Source organism: Leucoraja erinacea, chromosome 21, assembly GCF_028641065.1.
Source record: "Leucoraja erinacea ecotype New England chromosome 21, Leri_hhj_1, whole genome shotgun sequence".
Taxonomy (NCBI): domain Eukaryota; kingdom Metazoa; phylum Chordata; class Chondrichthyes; order Rajiformes; family Rajidae; genus Leucoraja; species Leucoraja erinaceus.
In genome coordinates, this window is record NC_073397.1 from 32,911,535 (window position 1) to 32,935,709 (window position 24,175).

The 24,175-nt window shown below is 37.8% G+C and overlaps 1 protein-coding gene across 9 annotated transcripts; it reads left to right on the forward strand.

Annotated features, from left to right (window-relative positions):
• The first annotated feature begins 1,376 nt into the window (after positions 1–1,376).
• stau1 (staufen double-stranded RNA binding protein 1) lies at positions 1,377–22,202 on the forward strand. 9 transcript variants are annotated; one of them, XM_055652555.1, is made up of 15 exons: positions 1,377–1,681; positions 3,232–3,356; positions 5,911–6,030; positions 6,213–6,348; positions 6,676–6,811; positions 7,287–7,458; positions 8,210–8,308; positions 10,419–10,631; positions 15,584–15,727; positions 15,815–15,961; positions 16,039–16,138; positions 17,599–17,930; positions 19,868–19,990; positions 20,127–20,212; positions 21,189–22,202. In XM_055652555.1, the coding sequence occupies exons 1-15, from the start codon at positions 1,486–1,488 to the stop codon at positions 21,274–21,276; spliced, it is 2,217 nt and encodes a 738-aa protein (XP_055508530.1). In that variant the 5' UTR covers positions 1,377–1,485; the 3' UTR covers positions 21,277–22,202. The 9 variants fall into 9 exon arrangements, with proteins under 9 accessions (XP_055508530.1, XP_055508527.1, XP_055508528.1 ...); XM_055652552.1 differs by having other exon boundaries at positions 1,378–1,681; positions 6,213–6,369; XM_055652553.1 differs by having other exon boundaries at positions 1,378–1,681; positions 6,213–6,369; positions 15,590–15,727.
• Positions 22,203–24,175: the final 1,973 nt, after the last annotated feature.

Sequence of the window (24,175 nt, forward strand, 5' to 3'; positions counted from 1 at the left end):
AAATAAGTGGTCAACCTTGCAAAAATGTGTTAAAAAATCCTACATTTCCGAAAAGACAGGTCAAATGTAGCTTTATCAGACACAGTGAATTGGCTTCCATATTTGAGTGCAAAAATTGATTATTTGTTTGGACTAAAAAGCTAATGGTCCTTAATGAAATATTAATTTTGGATTGTTTTAACAAATGTTAAATCAGACCATAAATACCGGGGGACTGCAAATTGTCGATCAAAATGTTTTGATTTGTGGGTCAATTGTATGCAAAATGGATGTCTGTTTCATTTTCAAATAATTCTCAGTGTTGCCTTTGAGGTTGGGTAAAGCAAAGTCATTAGGTTAGTGTTGTTTAATATAGCAATTAGTGTAACCCAAGCAATCTCAGTAGCATTCTACTGCCACCATGTTTTTAAATGCCGATTTTTGAAGTTTTCTCTCAGGTAGAAAACATGCATTTACTACATCCTTCAATTAAATTCTGAAATGTTTTACAATTAGTGAAATATTAATCTTAAAATATCAATTGATAATTTGCCCAATGATCACACATAATATTATGGTTCTGATTAAAATATTGTTTGAGAGCTCCCTTCATTCTTCATAGTTTAATTCAGTAGTTTGTGGAGTTCGTTATTTTAAAATCATCGATGCAAGGGTTTGGAACCATGTGAAAGTCTTAAAATCAACATTTCTCAAAAGCAATAGATTAACAAGTATTAGCTGACCAGGCATCTTCCCCTATCTAGCCAACAGTATTAAAAGACAAAGCCAAGATGGACAAATGGGTCAATCAAAATCTCATTCCAAATGATTATAAATAATACCCAGTCTGAAGTACTAATTTTTCTACCAAGTAGGCCTACGATGTAAGTTTGGAGAAGATTTGAAAAACAAATTGAGAAGCATATCTAGATTGAGTTTAATCCAGATTTCAGAAGTATAGGAGGATGCCTCAATCATCTGAATCCCCAGATTTTTTTTTTTTTGCCCTGTGCTCTTTGCAGTCATTTCTTCCTTTTTTCTTGCAGCATCTTGATGTGATAGGTTTTTGTGGATTCATATAGATGCAGGTCAATTTGTATCCCGTTCTCTCTTGATGATAATAAAACTAACTTATCTAATCAGTTTGAAGAAGGCACCTATGGGTAAAATTGCCCTACTATGAAGTTTGCTATGAAGATGTCCAAACATTTTTTTGGAGAAGTATAAAATGATGGATTGCTTATGTTAAAAGGTTGTGTTATAATTGTAAGCAAATTAAATATCAAACTTCACTTTATACAAAAATGTTAAATTAAAAGACACGTTTTAGAATCGTGATGATGCTTATCAATGCAGCACAGGTCAAACTTCATGGTTGGTTAATGCAACCACTGAATTGCAATAATTTTCATTTTGTTTTTCAGATAGATCCTGCTCCTGCATATTTCTGATCTTAACCAATACTTCTGAAATCTTCCTATAAATTTATTCTTCTAAAAATAATTAATGAATTGGAAGTGCGAAATGTCTCAGATTCAGGTTCATTCCTCATCTTCCAGTCTGTCGCAACCTCTTATGGGTAATACTGTTGGCCAGGGTATTCCTACCGGCCTTGGTCCTTTGGCATCAGAAAATGCAAGTAGACCCATTCAAAGCTCAGCTTTATCCTCTGCATCTGCCACTTCCAACACCGCAGCTGCAGGTATGTATTGATAGGCAATAGATGAAATGTTGCTGTTTGAAGGTGAATCCCGATGTTGAAAATAATCCTAAACGGTTTTTACTTTGGTTTTCATGAGGCAAGTCTGCTTAACTCAAATCTAGGGTAATTTACAAGCCGACGGTATGAATATTGAATTCTCCAATTTTGGGTAACTTCTTACCTCCCACGCCTCCCTCTGCCCCCCACCACTTCTCTTCCTTGCCTCTCCCCCCCCCCCCTCCCCCTCCTCTGTTCCCCACCTGGGATCCTACCTATCCCCCCCCCCCCCCCATCTCCTTCATTCATTCCTCCTCGCTTCACCATTTGCAACTCTTTCATCACAATCCCAACTCTTCAATCTGTCTGTCTCATCCGTACTACTTTGTTTCAACAATCCGTCTATCAAAATCCCCCTTGTTTGTGCCAATTGATTACCTGCCGTGCTTTGTCCTGCCTCTCTCCAAGCTATCTTGTCTCTCTCCTCAACCTCCACTGCATCCCACAATCCATCTGAAGAACTGTCCCAACCCCAAACATCTATCTATGTTCTCCAGAGGTGTTGCATGGCCAATTGAGTTACTCCAATACTTTGTCCTTTCGTGTCTTCAGTTCCTTGTTCCAGTTCCTTGTATCAACGTTTTAAACAAAATATTGTTTGCTCTTGTAAGATATTGTGTTTAAGTCTTGTTACTTTGTAAAGGTAACATTGGTTACTTGTAGTCACCTCCTTGGTTTAGTTTAGAGAGATAGCACGGAACCGATCATTCAGCCCACTGAGTCCGCTCCGACCACTGATCCCCACACATTAATACTATCTACACACATTAGGGACAATTTATAATTTTACCAAGCCATTTAGCCTACTAACCTGTATGTCTTTGGTGTGTGGGAGGAAATCAGAGATCCCGGGGAAAATCCACGCAGGTCATGAGGAGAACGTACAAACTCCGTACCGATAGCACCCAAGTCAGGAACGAACACTGGTCTCTGGCGCTGCAAGACAGCAACTCTTCCGCTGTGCCACCACATGTTTTGTTTAGACGAAATTGTGGAAAACTTTGTGAAATGACTAAATGATGCTGAGTTGCTTCTCTTTTTGTGATTCCTCTGGAAAGACCGATACACCAACCAAAGACGCATAACTGACATGGCCATTCCACTTCTATATAAACACATTAACACTGAATGATATCTACAGTGGTAATATTACATATTTATAATTGAATGGGAGGAAGAAAGAGACTCATTCATAGTGGTGTACTAAATGTTTATCAGTGGTTCATTCAGCGCTGATGACTTTGCGAATCAGGTTGAACTGGAGCCGCATTAGTAGTCACAATTGACTGTTTCTTATAATATGAAGATTTATTAGAAAATTGTATTAATTATTCCATTTGGTATGTTCTGAGGACAGCATAAGTACTTACAGATCCATTGGCCAAGACTTTCCGAAATGTTGAAACATGTTTTTTTTATGACTCCTTGTTTGAGGCTAATATTGGATTTAAAGAAAACTGATACATTAGCTGAAACAATTTAATGTTTTTCAGTTCCTTCAAACATGGCAAACCCCAAAGAGAAAACCCCTATGTGTCTTGTGAATGAGTTAGCCCGTTTCAACAAGATTCAACCAGAGTACAAACTTTTAAATGAACTTGGTCCAGCTCATGCTAAGGTAAATATGAAACATTTAATTGATATGTAGCCACCTTTGTGCTGTGATTAGAAATGTAGTTTAGTTTATTGTCACGTGTACCGAGGTACAGTGTAAAGCTTTTGTTGCGTACTAACCAGTCAGCAGAAAGACGATACATGATTACAATCGATTACACATTTACAGTGTATAGATACACGATAAGGGAAGTTATCCCAAGTTTTGAATGGTTATTTTTGATTGTGTGTCTTCTTGAACATTTTAGACAGTGAAATGTATTCAGAAATTATGGAGAGAGCATTGCAAAAGCTATATGACAGGGGTCGGCAGCCTACGGCCCACGGGCTAGATCCGGCCCGTAACCCCAAATCATCCGGCCGGCAAGCGTTTTTTTTTTTCAATTAGTTTTTGCGACCTGAGAACTGCAGCCAGTCCCAGGGCAGGCGACCTGGGCACTGCAGCCAGACCCGGGACTCGCATGAGACCTGGGCACTGCCGCCATACTGTAAAGTTTAATTTTGAATCTGCCTCCACAATCTTTATTCAAAAATAGATTTTGCCTGGTTACCTATGTATATTGCAGAGTGGGCTTCTCTCTTTTTAAAACTTACTAACACCTTGTGAGCTGTACTTAGAAAGCTGTGCATTCTTCAGTACAATTACCCTGCTGTTGGCAAGAGAACCAGTTTTCTATTTGCACACTAATGCTTGTCACAGTTGTAGTTGATGGAAAAGTGAAAGGCTAAACCAACTTTTCAAAATACAGTAATGACATTTTAAAATTCCTCATGTTTACATCAGATTTCAAGTTTCCATTTGTTTAAAAAATGAGAGAAATCCATGGTTTAATTGATTATGGCACAGACTTCACTCGAGTGCAACATTCGCTCTTCAGAATTTGTTCTGGTCTTGAGACCACGTTTGCATTTCATAGGGGCATTAGACGGTAATTTCAGTATGTTGAATGGAATAGATGAGAAGGTTTGGGGAATTCCTTTTCACTGCTGGGATTGATGGCTGAGGCCTGTCGGTCCCCTCATTTAATTATTTCTTAAATCTTGGAAATGAGTTAAAATCATGCAATAGTTGTCTGCTTTATTTACAGCTATTGCAGTGGATGTTTGTGGTGAGGATTATGTGGAACAATCATACAGTCCTCTGTAGTGCACTGATCGGGATTTTTTTTTTTTAGCATAGTCCACAGTTCAAAAAATATATTTAAATGTTCACTTTCTCTTCAACTGATATCTTTGTTTGGTGGAAAGGGATGGGCACTTTTTTATCACAGTAGTGAGGAACTAAGACTAGGAAAGATAGAATTAGTTCCCGTAACATATTCCTTGCAGTCATATCCCACTTACAAAAATTCTGCTGCCTTCTCAAAGAATATGTATACTAAATAAAACCTTTGTACTTGAATGGATTGTTTTTGTCCTTTGCATTGTCATCTCTTGGGCTGGGTGTCCTCAGTATGTATTCCCAAGCATGGGTTTGTAGGGAGGCGGAATGATTAGACCCTGGAAATGAATAGGTTGATATTGCTTTCAATTTTTAGATGGTGAATCTTCTGGGTTGCTCTGCAATTGTAACCCATAAGAACATTTAAAGATTTTGTAAAACTATTCACTTGGAGTTACTGTCACTAATGCAAACACGAACAGGAGAAAAGTTGTTAAATAATTCAAATTATGTAATAAGAATATTGATTCTTGAGTATCTTGGTGGAAAAATTGCTGGCAAAATTAGATGTGAAAGGGATTTCCCCTCCCCTTTCCAACCAATTAATCTACTCTCAAAAGTGCAGATGATATTGTCATTTGAAGGCAAGTATAAGCGGATATTCTGTTAAATAGCCGGTTGATCCTCGCTGACTTTAAATGAATAAACTAAGTAAGACTTATGGAGTCATATATGGAGCCCTTTGGCCTAACTTGCCCACACTGACATATATGTCCAATCTACACTGGTTCCACCTCCCTGCATTTGGCCCATATCCCTCTAAATGTATCCTACCCAGGAACCTGTCTAAATGTTTCTTAAAACGTTACAATAGTACATGCCTCAACTACCTCCTCCAGCAGCCCGTTCCATACATCCACCATCCTTTGTGTAAAAAGAAAAGTTACCCCTCGGGTTCCTTTTAAATCTTTCCCCCCACACCTTAAACCCATACCCTCTGTTTTTCGATTCCCCTACTCTGGGCAAGAGACTGTGCGTTTGCCCTTCTCTTCCCCTCATGATTTTGTACTTTCACGATTTTGTTCACTTCATGAACTCGCAAAATGTTTTGTGTGCATTGCAGGACATTTTTGTTTTTGAATGTAATTTTGGTTTGGACACAAGCAGTGTCTATTCAGTTTTTATATCAGAGATGTCTTTTAGTTACCGCGAAGCATGTTTGGTCTGATTGACTGGAAAGGGTGCTCATTACGGTGCATCCATTGATATTGGTAAGAGTCATTTGCGACATACCGAATTTCCTGAGCCTTCTGAGACTAGAAGCATAGGTGTGCTTTCTTGGCCGTATCGTCAAATGGTTGGACTAGGACAAATTGTTGGTGATATTTACACCTAGGAACTTGAAGCTCTTGACCATCACCACTTCGGCACCATTGATACTGACTGGGGCGTGTACTCCACACCGCTTCCTGAAGTCGATGACCGGCTCCTTCGTTATGCTGACATTGAGGGAGAGGTTGTTGTCTATTTTACTCTTGTCAAATCCTGTAATTTGTAAAATGTATTGTTGAGTTTTATTGGTAATTTTTTTTAACTGCTTTCGTTTTAATATGAAAAGTATTTGTATCAAGTGGAAATCAAACTTGAATCCTAGCATTTGCACTTGATTCTTTGATGTCTTTTAAATTTTACCTGTAGGTTTTTACAGTGCAGCTGACTCTTGGTGACCAGCAATGGGAAGCTGAAGGAAGCAGCATTAAAAAGGCTCAGCATTCAGCAGCCGCAAAGGCCTTGGTGGAAACCAGTCTCCCGAAACCACCGCCTCGTCCCCCACGTAATGATTCAAAAAATCCTGGTAAAAATTAGTTTTAGTAGAACAGTCACAGAAAGAAGCAATAATGATTGCTATTTGTCAAATGCTTGACAATAGTGACAGTTAAAACCATCTACAGATTTGATCTTGTAGTTAAGGTCGTAAGTTTTGGGGGAAAAGGTAAAATAGTGCTTTTTTGATGGGTTAGTTTCACAATTATATTTTTTTACAAATGACATGCAACGACATTACTAATCCAAAACCAAACATTACAGAAAGTTAGGTGTTATATGCACAAATTTGTGCTCACATGACGTAAAATTAAACGGATCATACATGCATTTTCAGACAGTGTTACTCCGACAGTAGAGCTGAACGCCTTGTGTATGAAAATGGGAAAGAAACCGACCTACAGACCAATTGATCCATATCCTGGATTAAGGCCGAGCTACAACATTCTGAGAAATAATGCTTTCCCTCAAAGGTATCTATTTTAGCAATCCACTGAGCTCTGTTATTTTAACTACCTCAGCTGGAATGATTTATCTGTACTCAGTTATTAATATAATGCAAGAAGGGAAGATACTATTTTGCTTTGAATATTTAGGAGGATATTTGTCTTTGTTGAACGAGGGGGGGGGGGGGGGGGTGTTCCCAGTAAATGAAGGGGCAGATGGTCAAGAACATCCCTGGTCATGAAGAAGTGTGATAGATTTGAAGCATTGACAATGATAGTCAACGACTAACATCTGTGGGGGACATGTGAAATTTTTCACGTCTTTTTCTGTTAGCCCATTTAAGCATAGCAATAATTGTGTTTGGTTGTTGTTTTATGTGCTATTCTCACTCAAGGAGCATTTGATTTTGGTGAAATAAAAGCTGTTTTTTGCTTCATTGTCTAACAATGAAGCAAAGTCTCAAAGAAATTGTCATAAATGGTATTTTTTTGCTTCCCCAAGATACTTTTACCCTTTCCCTCCTGTCGGACCAGTCACTTACCAAGTTGAACTAGTAATCGGAAACCAGCAGTTCCAGGGAAAAGGAAGATCCAGGCAGGCTGCTAAACATGATGCAGCTGCCAAAGCACTCAAAGCTCTGCAAAATGAAATCCTGCCATCCAAGTTACCAACTGTGAGTATCGACATGTTTGGTGAATGTTTAGATTTGTTTTAAAAAAAAAGTATTATAAGTCAAATGTATTGGGCAATGCAATGCTGCACCTTTTATACCTGCAGTGTGTAGGTTCCAGTCAGACAGAAGCCTGTTTGTCTTCCAAATTGCCAGGGCTCTTTCTATCCCATTCTCCGATTTCTTTTGACGATTGCCCCATTTCACTTCATCCCTCCCTCGGTTTGTCTGTCTAAAAGGATAAAGTACTAGTGTAATTCAGCAGTTCAGGCTTCTTCTCTGGAGAGCATGAATAGGTGACGTTTTAGGTTTCCTGACCAGAAACGTCCCCTATCCATGTTCTCCGGAGATGTTGCCTGACCCGCTGAGTTGCTCCAGCGCTTTGTGTCCTTTTGTGTAAACCAGTATCTGCAGTTCCTTGTTGCTGAGTTAGTGTTCAAGAGCCTAATGGTTGGCAGGAAGAAGCAGTTCAAACCCTGGAGGTCGCAGTTCTCGAGCTTCTGGACCTTTTTCCCCAACGGTAGCAGCGAGAATTGAGCATGAGAAAAGGGGATTTTTAATTCCTTGAGATGTTCTGAAAGTGAAATGAAAGACTCTTACTATGTAGATAATCTTCTATTTGTGGTCAGTGAAATAACTTTAAAAATTTGACTTTAGAATTATTTTCAATGTCATTGTCTTTGGACTTGAAGCTGGCTTGGTTTAAAATGTCCATTTAGCCATTTCATGCTGGTAACTATGTATTACTTTGCAGATTAATGGCAAAGAAAATGATGATGATGATCTCAATAAGTCTGAAATAAGCCAAGTGTTTGAGATTGCATTGAAAAGAAATATGCCTGTGAACTTTGAAGTAAGTTTTTTTTTAATGTATCTTTAATGTTCATGAGTTAAATTATTGATAGATTGATTGTGATCTTTATTGATGCATCTTGGCAAACAATCTAAATTTAAATCTGCATGAAATAAATTCACTTGCAAGAATTATTATTGAGCAGTACATTTACCTACTTATTTCATTTACTATTTATTCAATTTCTTGCATTGGCCACAAGTTCATTTAAATCTCTTCAGTGCCTGCATTATCAGTCGATGTTGCTCTGAATTGCTTTCCATGTTAGTGATGTCAGTGTATGTGCACATTGCTGAGATTGCAGTCTGGCTACTGGGATTTCTCAATTGTCTCATTTATTTTCCCTCATTGTAATTTGCATGCAAGGTGAAAAATTAAAGATATTCAAAATTACATATCCCAGAAAACTTAAATTTGAAATATCTTTCCGTACTTCTGAAGATCCTAACTTTACTTGCTCGTTCAACTTTGATTGTGAACATTGAGCATATTCAATGCACTTTATTTTCTAAATTGAATCTGGCTCTCCTGTTAGATTACGCAAATGGATTGTTTCTAACTTTCTAATGCTTTATCTGGATGATTTTTTATAGCATTACAAAGTAATGGTAAATTGTGGATAACTGGGGAGAAATGTTAAACTTCGAATAGCTATTTAAACAGTAAAATCAAACAGATGTGTGCAAAGGAATGTTCTGATTACACATACAAGGGTACAGAGAAGATTTACGAGGTTGTTGCCAGGATTAAAGGGTCTGAGCTATAGGAAGAGGTTGAGCAGGCTGGGACAATTCCTTGGAGCGCAGGAAGACGAGGGGTTATCTTATAGAGGTGTATAAAATCATGAGAAGAATAGATCGGGTAGATGCACAGAGTCTCTTACCCAGAGCAGGGGAATCAAGGACAAGAGGATATAGGTTTAAGGTGAAGGGGAAAAGATTTAATAGGAATCTGAGGATAATTTTTTCACACAAAGGGTGGTGAGGGTATGGAACAAGCTGCCAGAGGAGGCAGTTGAGACGGGGACTATCCCAACATTTAAGAAGCAGTTATACAGGTACATGGATAAGACTGGTTTGGAGAGATATGGGCCAAACACGGGCAGGTGTGACTAGTGTAGCTGGGACATGTTGGCCGGTGTGGGCAAGTTGGGCCGAAGGGTCTATTTCCACGCTGTATCACTCTGACTTTATGACAACTGGTGTTTGTCATTGTAATTGAATTTCACAGAAAGGAAGAGGCATTCAATTAGGTGAGTGCATATTCTTCAATTTTCAATCCTCTGTCTAGTCTAGATGGATGTCTGTTAAAGATTTGTACCAGGTGAGTCCAGCTTTGAAACTGAGAGAGATGAGAAGTTTTCTTTATGAGCAAAACAGGATAACTAAGTATTTAGTAGTTGCATTGCCAAAAATAGCCCTTTTGAACCTGATGAAATGCAGAGAATAAATTATATTTCTATAAATGCATGAAATCATGAGTGATTCTGTATTTTGAACAATGGGGTTGGGCATTAATATTACCAGCCAACTTTTCATATGGGTTGCGTGATCATTTTTAATGGTCTTGTAATAAAAGATAAAGAATGAATATATTTTGTGACTGTGGATATACAGCGGGTAATATGCTACCTGACTCATTTTAGATTTTGTAAAGGGACGTGTGTGTTTTGAGGTGGTCTTCATTTGTTCAGCATACCCAGATCAATAAAGTGGTTTCTCAAGTTCCTTCTGTTGCTCATCAACATAGCCATCTGAAATGTGACCCCTCAGGTGACAATTCAGAATTGTGTGCACAAATCCCTAGTCCAAAAGTTGTGTGAGAGCACAACTCTCCTTGCACTACCGCTAGTCGATAATACGTAAAGTACTTCCACTTGCATGTAAAATTTAAATTATCAAATTGGATGCTAGTTGTCAAAAGGATAAATCTTGTCTTGCATTTATCCTGCAGCTAATCAATGTTTTGTGCTACATTGGAAATCTTTGTAAATGTTATAAAGTTATATATTTCCTGATTGAATGCTACTGATCAACTTGGAAATACATGGGTTGGGTACAAAATGGGTAAGTTAGACATTATCTGCTGAAGTACTTTCTTTTTTGTGTAGGTAATAAAAGAAAGTGGTCCTCCTCACATGAAAAGTTTTGTGACTAAAGTAATGGTTGGAGAATTCTCTGCAGAAGGAGAAGGGAAGAGTAAGAAAATATCCAAGAAAGCTGCTGCTGTAGCCGTTTTGGAAGAATTGAAGAAACTGCCACAACTCCCTACAGTAGAGAAAGTGAAACCACGCATAAAAAAGAAAACTAAATCAATAGTAAAGGTGCGTATGGAAAGTCATATTATTTGCTTGTTAAAATAATTTGTGTCGCTCAATTATTTTTAAGAATTGCAGGTTTTTATTGCTTTCATTAATGGAAGCATCAAAGTAGCCCTTATGTGAGTATTGCTCAGGTGTGCTAGGCTGAAGCTTAGGTTCAGCAGGAACACAAATGTAGAGTTCTGCTGATTCCTCAACTGGAATATTTTGCAGAGCCCTTGCTTCCTTGCCCAAGAAAATATGTACACTGGTACCTTAGGGGGGCAATTCAATTTAACATTCTTGGCCTTGGAAACCAAGCATTTTCAGGTCTGTTTGGGGGCCCTGGCATCAGCTACTCAACATGCTGGCACTCTGTACAGATCTTGCAGTTTCCTGTTAAATGTCTCCCTGTCTCCTTGTGGCCTCAAAACACTCTTCCTAACCTGGAGATTTTTCATTAGCAACAGGTCAGCAGTCACCATCACAAAATTTGTTGACATGCCATCATATCTTATTACCTATCCTCACATGCCCAACAGCTTTGTTTAGTGACTCAATCACAGTGAACCCTGCAGAGATGAGGTCATGTGTACTGTTTCTATGCTGCACAAGTGGCTACCAACAGCTGAGGCCTTAACCAGTTTCCTGGGACAGCATTGGGAAGAGTAGGTTCACACCAGGTTACCATCACCCAACGTTGCATCTCTTTGCAATCAATGCTATTGTGAGCCCTTGAGCAACGAATCTTAGAATTCTTGTTCCTGTGAATACATTCTGAGCACTAAAAGACATACCAATAAACTGACATTGCAATGTAAGCATTTTCACTTGCAATGAAAAATTACCAGGTGGATTCCTGAGGTGGTATTTGTAAAAAGTGAAATTAAGCAGATTATACTCTTGTTTAGAATAAAAACAGAAGTGATCTCACTGAAATGTGATAAGAGATATAGTGCTGAGAAACCGAATGGTTAATACCTATTATTTGTATTGTCTTAAGAATTGTGTACATATTTATATGGTTTTACATGAATGGGGTTTAAAATAGATCTCAATTGCTGGAATTTGTTGGTGTTTCAGAAAAAGTATTTAAAGCAAAGGGTTCAATTTAATTTATTGTCACATCTACCAAGGTACAGAGAAAAGCTTTTTTTGTGTATGGTGTCCCATGTGTATTTTACCAGTCAGTCTCCACCTGATCCATAGTGATGATCCTGAGCCTGATCCACTGAGTTCTTCCAGCACTTTAGCTCAAGATTCCAGCTTCTGCAGTTCCTAGTTTCTCTCAAAAATTACAGTTCAAGTTCCTGATGTTTGTACCCCGAATAGCATTTAACTTTCCGACAAATCTGTGCACATGCCTTTTGAGCGTGCACTCAACATTAGAAAATCTTTCTGGCATTCATGCTGGCCGTGTTGACCCAACCTCAGTAAGATTGCAAACAATGTATTGGACAGCATCATGAAGCCATGCAAAGGGGGAATAAATGACAACAGCATTTAAAAACAACTTGTTATTTGCCTGGGTTTGGGGGAGTGGGGGAGGAGAAAATGGCAAACCAACACTGCACATTATATATCAAGAAGGAGAGCAGCTGAGGGAACTTGGGCTGGTCATCATCTGTGGAGAGAAATGCACAGTCAATGTCTCTGGTGGCAATCCTTCATCTAAGAGTCTCAAACTGAAACTTTTCTCTTCAGAGATGCTGCATGAATTGCTGAGTTTCTTCAACTGCTCTTTTTTTGTTTTTACTTCATATTCCTGCACCTGCAGTCTCGTACATACATTATGTTTATTTTGTTTTTTCAATAATATGTTTATCAGGCATGATATTCTTCCGATTTAAATCAGGAAACCGATTTATTTTATTTTCCTTACAATGCATCGATTTTTCGATTTTTTTTTTGTTCCCCGTTTTGACACAATTTAGTTGGCAAGATCATAAAATAAAAGGGTGAGGGAAGGAGAGTCAGTGGAGGTACCGGTCTGGAGGTCGGCAAGCTTGTGATTCATGATGGAAGTCAGAAAAGGGGGGGGGAGGGAGGGGAACGGCATGGGCGGACAGAACACAAAGACGCTCCAAAGGCGATGATAGTGGGGGTTGGAGAGATGCGGGGCCCAACCTCCCGGGCAGCGGCTACCCCCTCCCCTTTCTGGTGAATTTCTGTTTATATTGAGAATTTTTCTTTTCATTGTTATTGGCAGAGGTTTTTAGTTTTCTACCTTCGTAGCGTTGTCGATGTGACATCAGTGTATTGACAGTTAACTGTGCCTTGCAGTACTGTGCATAATTATGCCTTGAGACAGTACCTTTCCAAGGTGATATGTAGGTTTTACTTTTGTATTCTTTTGGCATCTCTACAAATAGCTCATTTAGAAATTCAGGTAAAGATTTTTTTTAGCTGTATGAAGTCAATTAATTCATGAAATATTTATCTTTTGGTGGTTATTTTACTGGTTGTGTGGTGGAAAATTTCTAAGCTTCTGTTATGTAAACTACCAGCAGAAAGCTTAGGAATTACTTTCAATTTATTGAAAAGGAGGAGCCCCCTGAACCCCCACCGGGGGCGCTGCCCCTGGACCCCGCCAGGGACCTACCCGGCCTCTAGAACCCCCGGCCAATACTTCCTACTTTTTTTTCTGGAGGTGAATATCATGCCTAGTTTATGGGCAAGAAATATGTAACAATGCAGGCAAGTTTAAATGCAGTTGGGCAATTTTGAAAAATGGTCTTGGTTTACCATGCTGGAACTGCATCTCATGACAAACTGGCTGAAGTAAACTGGCTCTGTGGCATGAAGATGATAAGAAAAGGTTTGTTTGCATTCGTTGTCCATGGGCAATGGTAAAGTCACTGAACATTTTTTGCTGATGAATTTTTTTAGCTGGATTTAAAAAAAAAATCTGACTATGCCATTCATTCAAGGAAGTGAAATAAGGGATGGTTTCTAAGCAGAATGGTGGGCTGATTTTTGATCGGCCGATCAAAAAATGCTGGTAACTTTATCAGGTTTCGTGAGTGATTCACAAATTCTTGGGTTAGGTACTTTGTATCGTATTATCTGCAGGATTACTGTTCCAGCAGCTTCAGGTTTTGAGTAAAACCCCAGATCTATTTTCTATGCATGCTCACTTACCAAGCTACTGTAACTTAAAAGCTAATGCAGATGTCTCCTGTACTTCATGCTCCTTGCACAGGAAGGATACATGTTACCTAATTTAATTGGAATTGTGAACAATTTTCAACAAAGGTGTAATTGTGCCTCCACATTCAAATTTGGCCATTGCTATCCAGAGATATTTTTGTGAAACAAGCGGTCATAGTTACATAGCACAGAAATGGTCTACCTTTGTGCCTATCTGCACAAATCCCATTTTCCTCACGTCAGATTTATATCCCTCAATGACTTAAGTGTTTGTCTAAATGTATCTTAAACATGGTGACTATATCTGACAAGTGACAGGTATCAACCATTGTGTTTAAATAAAAAAAAAAGTAAAGTTATTCTGATCACCTTAAAACTTCATCCTTTAATCTTAAACCTGTGCCCTCTTATTTTTTATGGGGAAAGGATTTTGATTATCTATCTTTTCAGTGCCTCATGATTCTTTGAACGATTTTCCTCTTTGTACTATGTATGGACTAATCTCCATGACTTTATTTTGTTTATCGTATGTTAATCATTTTTAAAGAATTGATTCTTGCACTACTATTGCCTTTGAAATCTGTGTGGCTGTGTTTATTAAAAAATCTAAGTTGCTGTCTTGTGTGGGGGTGTGTTGTTCATAAGTGATATCTGCTTTTTTGTCGATCATTTAAGTTATGGAACCTGGTTGCGTTAATTACTTTATCTTTCAAAATATCTGATGATATGTCTATTCTCTTCAGTGAAAATCAATTGTTATGATTTCAAAGCTAATTCAATTCTTGAATCTTGCTTTTATTATTATCTTATTGATCTTCCTGTCTGTTGAGGGTATTTTACTTTTTCCTTCAATGAAGGATGTAAATTCTGGAAAATGAAACCATTCCCCCATTTTAAACTCTTTTGGTGGCAATTACATAACTTAGATTGAAGAAGGGTCCCGACCAAAAATGTCATCTTTCTGTCTAAAGAAAGGTCCTAACTTGAAACGTCACCTATACATGTTATCCAGAGATGCTGCTGGACATGCTGAGTTACTCAGCATTTTGTCTTTTTTAATATCTTAGATTTGTCGTTTTTTTCCCCCTTTATCAACTCGTGCAGTGTTCACAGAAATAAGGTCATATCAATGGTAGGTTATATGGATTCTTCAAAATTGAGATGAGTATGGATCTTTTTGTGTAATTCTGAACTAAGTTTGTATCAGATTCCATTCTGTAGCCTTTTGATGAATATCCTGACTACTTAGAACAATCTGAATTAGTGTATATGTTTCGACTATTGGTTCACATACTGATTCTTGCTATTTTAGATTGGTATAATTAATAGAAGTAAAATCTTATTACATTTGATGCTGTGCGTTAGGGGGAACGATTGTGAGCTATTAATTTATCCTCTTTGGCAAAATGGCAGCATTAGCTCTCAATGTTAGCTGAACTAATTGGGACGTTTTATACATTTACGTAGTGATACATTTCTGGATAATTTACTGCAGGACATTTTGACTCGCTTTCCAGAAACTGTCAGGAAAATTGTATAGGATTAGAAGCAGGCCTTCTCTTCCTTGTGAAGAATACAAAAGTAAAAGGTGGGGAAAAAACGACAAAACAACACCGCTTTTGGTGTCTCAAATCTGCAAGATTCAGCATTGCAAATTTTCAATTTTTCTTTAAAAAAAAAAAAAAAATTAGGTTACTTGTATACCCAAAACAATCTGGCTTTACGGATTTGGCTGCACAAAAGTTAAACTTCATTCATCATTTTGCCCATTGATTTGATTTGATTCGCGCTGAAATGCTGAGCTTGCATTTTTTTTTATTTTTAAGCTACAGACCAGTCCAGAGTATGGGCAAGGAATGAATCCAATCAGCCGTCTAGCTCAAATTCAGCAAGCAAAAAAAGAAAAGGAGCCTGAATATACATTAATGGTAGAACGAGGCCTTCCTCGCCTCAGAGAGTTTGTTATGCGGGTGAGAAATGTTACATAATTTATTTGATTTTCTATGGATTCTGAAAGATACAATCCCAAATAATTTGAACTGTACTCTGTTATTTAGGTAAAAGTCGGCGGTCAAGTATCAGAGGGAATGGGCCCAAATAAGAAGGTTGCTAAACGAAATGCAGCTGAGAAAATGCTGGAGCTTTTAGGTTTTAAAGTTCCTCAGACTCAGCCACCTAAACCAGCTCTGAAAACCGATGAAAAGGTAATACCTTTTCTGCAATGCAGATAATAACAAATTAATTTTAATGATCTTTGAGTGTTACAAGGTCTGTTCTGAAGAATTTCTCGTATCCTTTTCAGCCAACTTTGAAAGAACCTGTCAAAGGAAGAAAAGTAACCTTTTTTGAACCCAATTCCTCTATGGAAGATACAGCAGCAGGTTGGTTTCAGGCAACTGAGATATGCTATGTTCTAATATTATGCTTCGTCTATTCTTCTGCACTATTTCAGCTGACTTTTCCTACATGAATCAATACATTTTTTCCTTTCACCTATCTTTTAAACTCTACGATTTGGCACATGTTGAAGAAAGTTAAGCAAATTAAGTTCCAGAGATTCACACAGAGAGTGGTGAATCTCTGGAACTCTCTGCCACAGAGGGTAGTTGAGGCCAGTTCATTGGCTATATTTAAGAGGGAGTTAGATGTGGCCCTTGTGGCTAAGGGGATCAGGGGGTATGGAGAGAAGGCAGGTACGGGATACTGAGTTGGATGATCAGCCATGATCATATTGAATGGCGGTGCAGGCTCGAAGGGCCGAATGGCCTACTCCTGCACCTAATTTCTATGTTTCTAAAAAGTCAAGCAACCAGAATGATATTGTGTGAAGGTGTAGAATGAAGCCAACTAAATGTTTTCATTGAGAAATTAACTGCGCTATAATAATACAGTTAACCAAAGGCCCACCACACCAACCTTCTGGTTCACTTGTGCCTCCTTTTCTCAACGTGGAGAATGTTTGTCATTTACACACAGCTGGCTAATATTTCTTTAAGCAGCAATCTTGATTAACATCTCTATTTCACACTCTGCATTTTTCCTTTCATTGGCGTCCTTGTTATTGAATTGTTTTTCCGTTTCACTTTAAGATGCAGCCAAACTTTCTGTTTCCAAAATAAATAACCCAGTCTGCAAAATTGGTATTAGCTTTTGTTCTGGGGATAAAGATTTGAACATGTTTAGGAACGGCATCACTTAAGAAGTGAACTGCAACATGACGCTCATCTAAAACAGTTGTCACAGTGTCATAGAGTGATACAATGTGAAAACGGGCCCAACTTGCCCACACCGGCTAACATGTCCCAGCTATACTAGTCCCACTGCTCGCGTTTGGTCCATATCCCTCCGAACCTGTCCTATCCATGTACCTGTTGAACTGTTTCTTAAATGTTGGGAAAGTCCCTGCCCCAACTACCTCCTCTGGCAGCTTCTTCCATGCACCCACCACCCTTCTTTTGAAAAATGACAAGTATCATGCAAATGTAAAAATTCTAATTCTAAGGTGTAGTTCTATTTCTTTGTAAAGTGTGCTGGCCCAGGTCATCTTTACATAACAAGAAGCCATCAGTGTCACAATGGAAAATGGTGGGAGAAGTAAAAATGAGGATGGATTTTCTTTAAAATAAAAATGGTAGCAATCAAAGGGGAAATGTTTGTTCCATTCAGCATAGTATGTTGTTTGTATATGAATGAGGAAAATGGGCTTGATCAGACTATTACATCATCAATAAGAGTGCAACATTGCTAGTAAAGTGTATGTCGAATGATTCTGCACAATCAGTTCATGTGCTAAGGCAATTATTTTGATTTATTAAACATTGTCACTTGTATAATATTTCAGGTAAAGATGGGAGTATGCGCCTGGAAGATGAGTTTCGAATGCCTTATCCCAGCCACCAGCAACTGCCTGCTGGAATCCTACCCATGGTTCCTGAAGTAGCACAGGCTGTTGGAGTCAATCAGGGGCATCATACCAAAGATTTCAACAGGCCTGCGGTGAATCCGGCAATGGCCACAATTACTGCAATGATTGCAAGAGAACTGCTGTATGGTGGGACATCCTTAACTGCTGAAACTGTATTGAAAAATAACCCTGCAGCCCGCAAGCCACAAAACACCCTAACCAGACCTTCAGAACAGTTGGACTTTCTAGCTAATGTTCAAGCATTGCAGGTATAACAAATCTATCTTGAGCGTATGTTTCTAAGAAGTTAATATTTTTTTGTGTCGCGGAAATGTTACGAAATGCACTATAAACTTCACATCTTTGCATATGACGACAAGTACATCCAGCCAGTTGATGAGCTGTTTTCTGTGTTACTGTACATGGTGATTTTACTTGTATTATTCAAAATTATGTGGTTCTATTCTGGTACTAAATCTTCTAGGAAACAAATCTTGAACTTGATCCATGCAAAATGAATCGGTGAATTCTCTGATTGTATTGCTACATTAATCAGATTTTGCAGGTCACTTATACGCTAAATAGTATTTTTGATTGGTATTGTGATATGGCTTACCCAATAAATTAACCGTTATATATTTAAGTTCAAAGGTAATTTAAATGTAGACTTAAAGGGAAGTGAATGACATCTCATTCAAATGGGAGAGTTGATAGATGTGTAAGATGAGTTGAGATCTCACAGAATACTGGAGCAGATCCAGAAAGCCTATGGCTCAATATTTTAACATAAGAAATGGGAGCCTGTGTTTTCATTCTGCCATTGTGAGCTTGTTCTGCCGTGCATCGTGATCATAGCTGAACTCTGGTTCCGTTGTCTGCTTATCCCAACATCCCTTGATTAATTTCATACCCTGAAACCTATAGATCACTGTTTGAATGGACGATGACAGAGCCCCTACGGTCGGGGAAGAGAATCCCAAAGATTCCGGAGCCAATATCTAGCTTGCAATAACTTTCACATTTCAGTGAGATATCCTTTCAATCTCAACTCAAGAACACAGGCTAAATCTATTGGATATCATCCAGCAAATCCAACCTCCCTGGAACCAGTCTATTGAATCTTCTTTGCATTCCCCCTGTGGATACATTCACTTTTAGGTCATGGGATCAAAACTAGTTACTTCAGTTGCACAATCACCAAGGTCCTACGTATTGCAATAAGATATCTTCTATATTCAAATCCTTCTGTTATGTGCCAATATATCATATACGTTCCTAATTACATGGTGTTCCTTCATATTTATTTTCAATAAACTTGTGTGCAAAAAGATAAAGGTCCCTTTGAACATAAGCATTACCCATTCTCTTTTTAAACATTGGTATTCTGCCTTTTTGTTATGCACTTGTGGAGAAAGTCACATTTTATTGGCCATATTCTCGCTATCTCAACTTGTCTATATATTTTTGAAGCCGCCTTACATTCCCTACCCCAGTCTCAATCCCGTCAAAATTTTGTGTCTACGGCAAATTCTGAAATGTGATATTTGGTCCCCTCAGCCCTTTCACCGATCTCGGCACCCATCTCTGCAGTATTTATTGAGGCTCAACCTGCCAATTGAAGTATCCATTTATTCCCACTCTGCTTTCTACCTGGTGACCAATTCTTAATCCTGTCAGTATAATGCCCCAAAAGTCCTAATTTAATTGCAACATGCCATGTGAGTGACCATTTTGAAAGCTTTATGAAAACCCAAACACGCAATTCATTTTTTTCCCCTCCGTCCTAGTCTGATCCTCAAAGAACTCTTGGTGATTAATCAAAAGCTATTTTCGTTTCTCGACTTCCAGTTTATTGTATCCAATCTTGGATTCCAGCACGTTCTGTACTACTGATATGAGCCTAATAGATCTGTGGTTCTGTTTCTCTCCCGTTTGATATTGTGGTGTCACATTTGCTCTTCTCTAATCCACAGGAACAATTCTACAATTTTTTAGACAAATACTATTCCTATAGGCACCTTTTTCAAAACACTGTACATTATCATCTTGCCAATTCTGAGTTTTTTTTTGTCCTTAAACTAATATTACCTTCAATTCGTCAATTCTACCAGACCTTTGGTGTTCGCTCTTTTTCTGGCATGTCCTTTTGTTCTATGTGAATGGCCGTTTAACAAAAAAGTTATTTATGTGATTTGTTTCTTTCTAGGTTGAATATAAAGACTTTCCAAAAAACAACAAAAATGAGTATGTGTCATTGATAAATTGTTCATCCCAACCTCCTCTGATCAGCCATGGAATTGGAAAAGATGTTGAGTCTTGTCATGACATGGTAAAACAAAACTTCATAATTTTAAAACTTGTTCATAAAGTCTTGATGAAACGATTTGAAATTGCCGGTAATTGGTGGATTGGGATTCTAGAATAGTCTTACTAAAGTAGTTAACATTTATTTTCTCCCTTTCCAGGCTGCTCTTAATATCTTAAAATTGTTGTCTGAGCTGGACCAACAAAATGTAGAAATATCAAGAACAGGAAATGGACCAATTGCTGTGTAAGTGTAAAGTGTTTCTCTTTCATTTAATCCTCTAAATCTCTCAGGGTTAAGGGTGTCATACTTCCTACTTCCACTCCAGTTTTGAGGCGATTGAAGCCAATTTGGAGCCATGGACTACCACCAATTGTTTTGGCAGACATTTGTTGGGGCTGAATGGTTAGGCACTCCTACTGGACTCACGTGTGTTCCTGGCAAAATTCAGGTTATCAGTGTTATCCTCGATGCTCCACATTTTTGAGAGGTTATGGGCCAGGGTTTCCATAATTTGGTGAAGATGGCATTTTTGCTCACCCCCCAGGAAGTCTTTAATCCATTCTGAAATAATTTCCTCAAACCTGACGATCCAAGATCATGGAACTTGGAAGGGAGTGCCTGTCTATTTTTGTTTTTGCATGGCATGCAAAGAAGATTTAAGGCTTTTGGAAAAGACTAGGAAAATAGAGTAAACAACTGTGAAAACTAGATAATTTGGAGTTTGCAGAAGAAGAATCGACCTAATTGCCCATCAATTGATTAAATGGCCATCAAAGGGCCAAAGGGCATCATAGTGGCGCATTTGGTAAATCTGCTGTCTTGCAACAGCTGAGATCTGCATTTGATTCTGACCTTGGGTGCTGTCTATGGAGGTTGCATGTCCTTCCTGTAACCACGTGGGTTTCCATTGGGTGAACCGGTTTCCTCCCACATCCCAAAGACGTTCGGGTTTGCAGATGGATTGCCGTCTGTAAATCACCCCTATAGTGTCTAGAGAGTGGGTGAGGAAGTGGGATAATGGAACTAGTGTTAATTGGTGGTCAATGGTTGACATGGCATTTGTGGGGGAACAAAATGGTATTGTTTGTTCAGATTCTGTATCAACATAGATCGTAATTCCAGGCATCTTGAGCAATATGGATTGTTTAATTGAATCTACACTTATGACGAGATATTTTTTCCATAACATTTTATTGAAAAATCATCCTCTTATTTTCAGATGCGTGAAACAAGAAATTGATGGAGACACTCTCATCAAACCGGCTAACTCAAACACTTTAGGACAAACACTGGATGTCACTGACTGAAAGCCCTTTCTTTGACCCAAAGCAAGCACCAGAGAAAATTGGATGCTTCCTGTCCTGTGACATTGTAACTTCCGGTTTAGACAACTACAGTTTAAATCTTGCTGTAGTATCTAAATCATTAAGTTGCTTAACTTTTTAAAAGTATACATTTCAACATTAATTCAATTTTTTTTGATGAAGGAAATTTATTCCTAATTTTTCATTGGAACTTTGAATTTCTGTTGATGCTTCTCCAAACGTACATTACATGACGATTGAAAGGTTGCTTAACAAAATTGGGGTCATATCCAACTTATGTAGTTTATTATTTGGTATGTGTTTGAATTGGCCATTAGAAACAAACTGTTTTGGTGTAACAAAACCTGGTGCTAGTTTAAAAAAAAAAAAGAGGAGTGCCTCCGTTTTCTTTGTTATCCAAACGAGAGAAAATGAAACTCCAAATTTACTGAGTAGATTATGAGGACTGTTTCTTGTTATTTCATTTTTCATTCAGTGGAAAATGATATCAAGTTAAGTGTTCAGTCTTCTAGATTAAGTTTGTTTTTTCTTAATCTAAAAGATTTTTTTTTTATTTACTTTGATAACACTGAAGGAATTTTTGTTTTTATATTAAACTTTGTTCAACAAAAAATAATTTTCAATATTGAAAAAGAATTACATTGTTGGATATGATCTTTTACCTGGCTGATACCAGGACTTGCAGATTACTGTACATCTTGGTGCAGGGTAAATTGTAAGATGTTGTGTTGTACTTTAATGCTTTGATGTTCCATGTGATGTACACAAAGTGTGTACAGTAAACATTTTGCTTATTGTCCAAGTAAAGCACGAAACCGTCAAAATTGTTACTTTACTTTTGGACTTATTTCCCTCCCCATGTACTGTACCTATGGAATGGAGAAGTAAAAATTGGTGTTTGTGCAAAAGTACTGGTGGCTTTTATTAGCATAACACATTTTACTAATGTGAAGCTGAGTTAAAGGAGTTCACAGTCAAATTTAAAACTTTTGTTTTGCAGTTTTAAGTATTTGAAGGAAAATGTATTTTCCATTTCACCCACTTGACATTTGTGTGAATCTTTTTCCAAAATAAGCTATATGAGTTAATTCTGTATCATAATCACCTTCTTTGCAAGTGTAGAAGGAAAACTGCTAGCTAGTAAAGTTACTGGAAAATACTGTGAAATATCCCGATCTTTTAGTTACAAGAAATACGTGACTCCTTTAAATCATGCTGCACAGGCTTTTCTCCATTATGCGTGGTAGAATAGCTAACCTTATATAAGGGTATTATTTTTAACATGACAGCATCAATCTGAAGAATAACACTTTTCTTCAAAGTTGAACCTGAATAACCTTTGAAATCAAACAACAGGTGATCAGACTTTTAAAGTGGGTTAGAAGCTCTAAAGATGACTCTGCAACTGTGGAGCGTTTACTATATTAAAGGTTCATTCAACTAAAACTTAATTGTTCAAAACCTGTTTTGATTCATATGTTGGTATAGAGAGGTAAAGCATTTTTGAGTTTGACACCAAATAGAATTAGCTAATAAGCACTAATTAATTTTGGTTTTGACATTTGTGGTTAAAAGTTTGAAACAACTGCATGATTTTACCCCAGCATCCTCCAACAAACCACTTTTGCAAAACCACTATTTAAATATTTGGGGAATAAAAGAGATAAGATGGTAAGAGAAACAAGATGAAAAATTCATTTTGTGTATTTGTAATTTCTCCTCACCTACTGGACAGTGTTACTATGCTTTGGTTGGATCTTGTTTGATATTTTCAGCTGAAACTGCATATTTTGTTTCATATCTAAGATCTGTATAGCTGTGTTGTCCTAATTTGACTTCACTGCAATACAGTGTATGCTATATTTTAAAAAAACTGACCTACGGTAATCAATTTGTATTTGTACTTAAGACAAATGCTGCTGCTCTGAATGCATAGTTGTGTGACGACAAGACTAAATGGACCCTTAAACAAAAGAAAAAGCAAAGCTCACTTAAATCCACCTTGGTGTATGTAGATGACAGGATATCAGCGAACATCAAATCAGAAGATTGAGATGTGCCTACAAAACTAATGCAAAGATTGTAGGTTTGAATATGATTACAGTAAATTTATTGTCAAAACTGTTTGAGCAAAGTTTACAACACTTTGTGACAGACAATTAATGTATTTTCATCTTCACAAAATAATTGCTTCTGATAGAGTGATTTTTAATGCAGGCAAACACACAGCAGATATTTATGCATAGGAATATCCCTTGGCCATGAGATTAATGACCTGTTCATATAGTTTGGTAGAGACACCATGCTGACAATAACATATCCAAAGACTCTTGCCTCTGGCTCCAGCCAAAGTTCTGATGCAGTGGAAAATTCACTTTTATATTCCCTGTAGCCAGCACGCTGGGTGGTTTTCTTTTCTCAGAAACAACCCCTCAAAAGTACGATCAAAACTGAATCTTGGAACGTGGTGGCTACTTCCTGTGTTGTCATTAACGTTCCATGATATATTTAAGCTGCTTGGCAATAGGATATCGCTGAAAAAAAGCAAGTTGCATGAAGTAAGTTGACAAGCTGGAAAGTTGTATCCTCCTTTCCCCATAGTTTTAAATGCTCTTTGAAATTTATATACACAAACATGAATCTATCTTTTGCGGCCTTCGCTGAATGTGTTCTACAAATAGGGTTTGAATTTTTTCAGTTTGGGAGTGTATCTCTAGTTATTTCAATGTTGGTAAAGTCTGGTCATTAAATTTTGGGCAAATGCATCAACCTTTTAATAAATTGCAGCTAAATTGGTCATTGCGTTCTTGCACATTTAAAGTTGTCTGTCGCTGCCCATGTTTTTGACTAATAGGTGTTTATCCCTCTATCAGTCATGTCG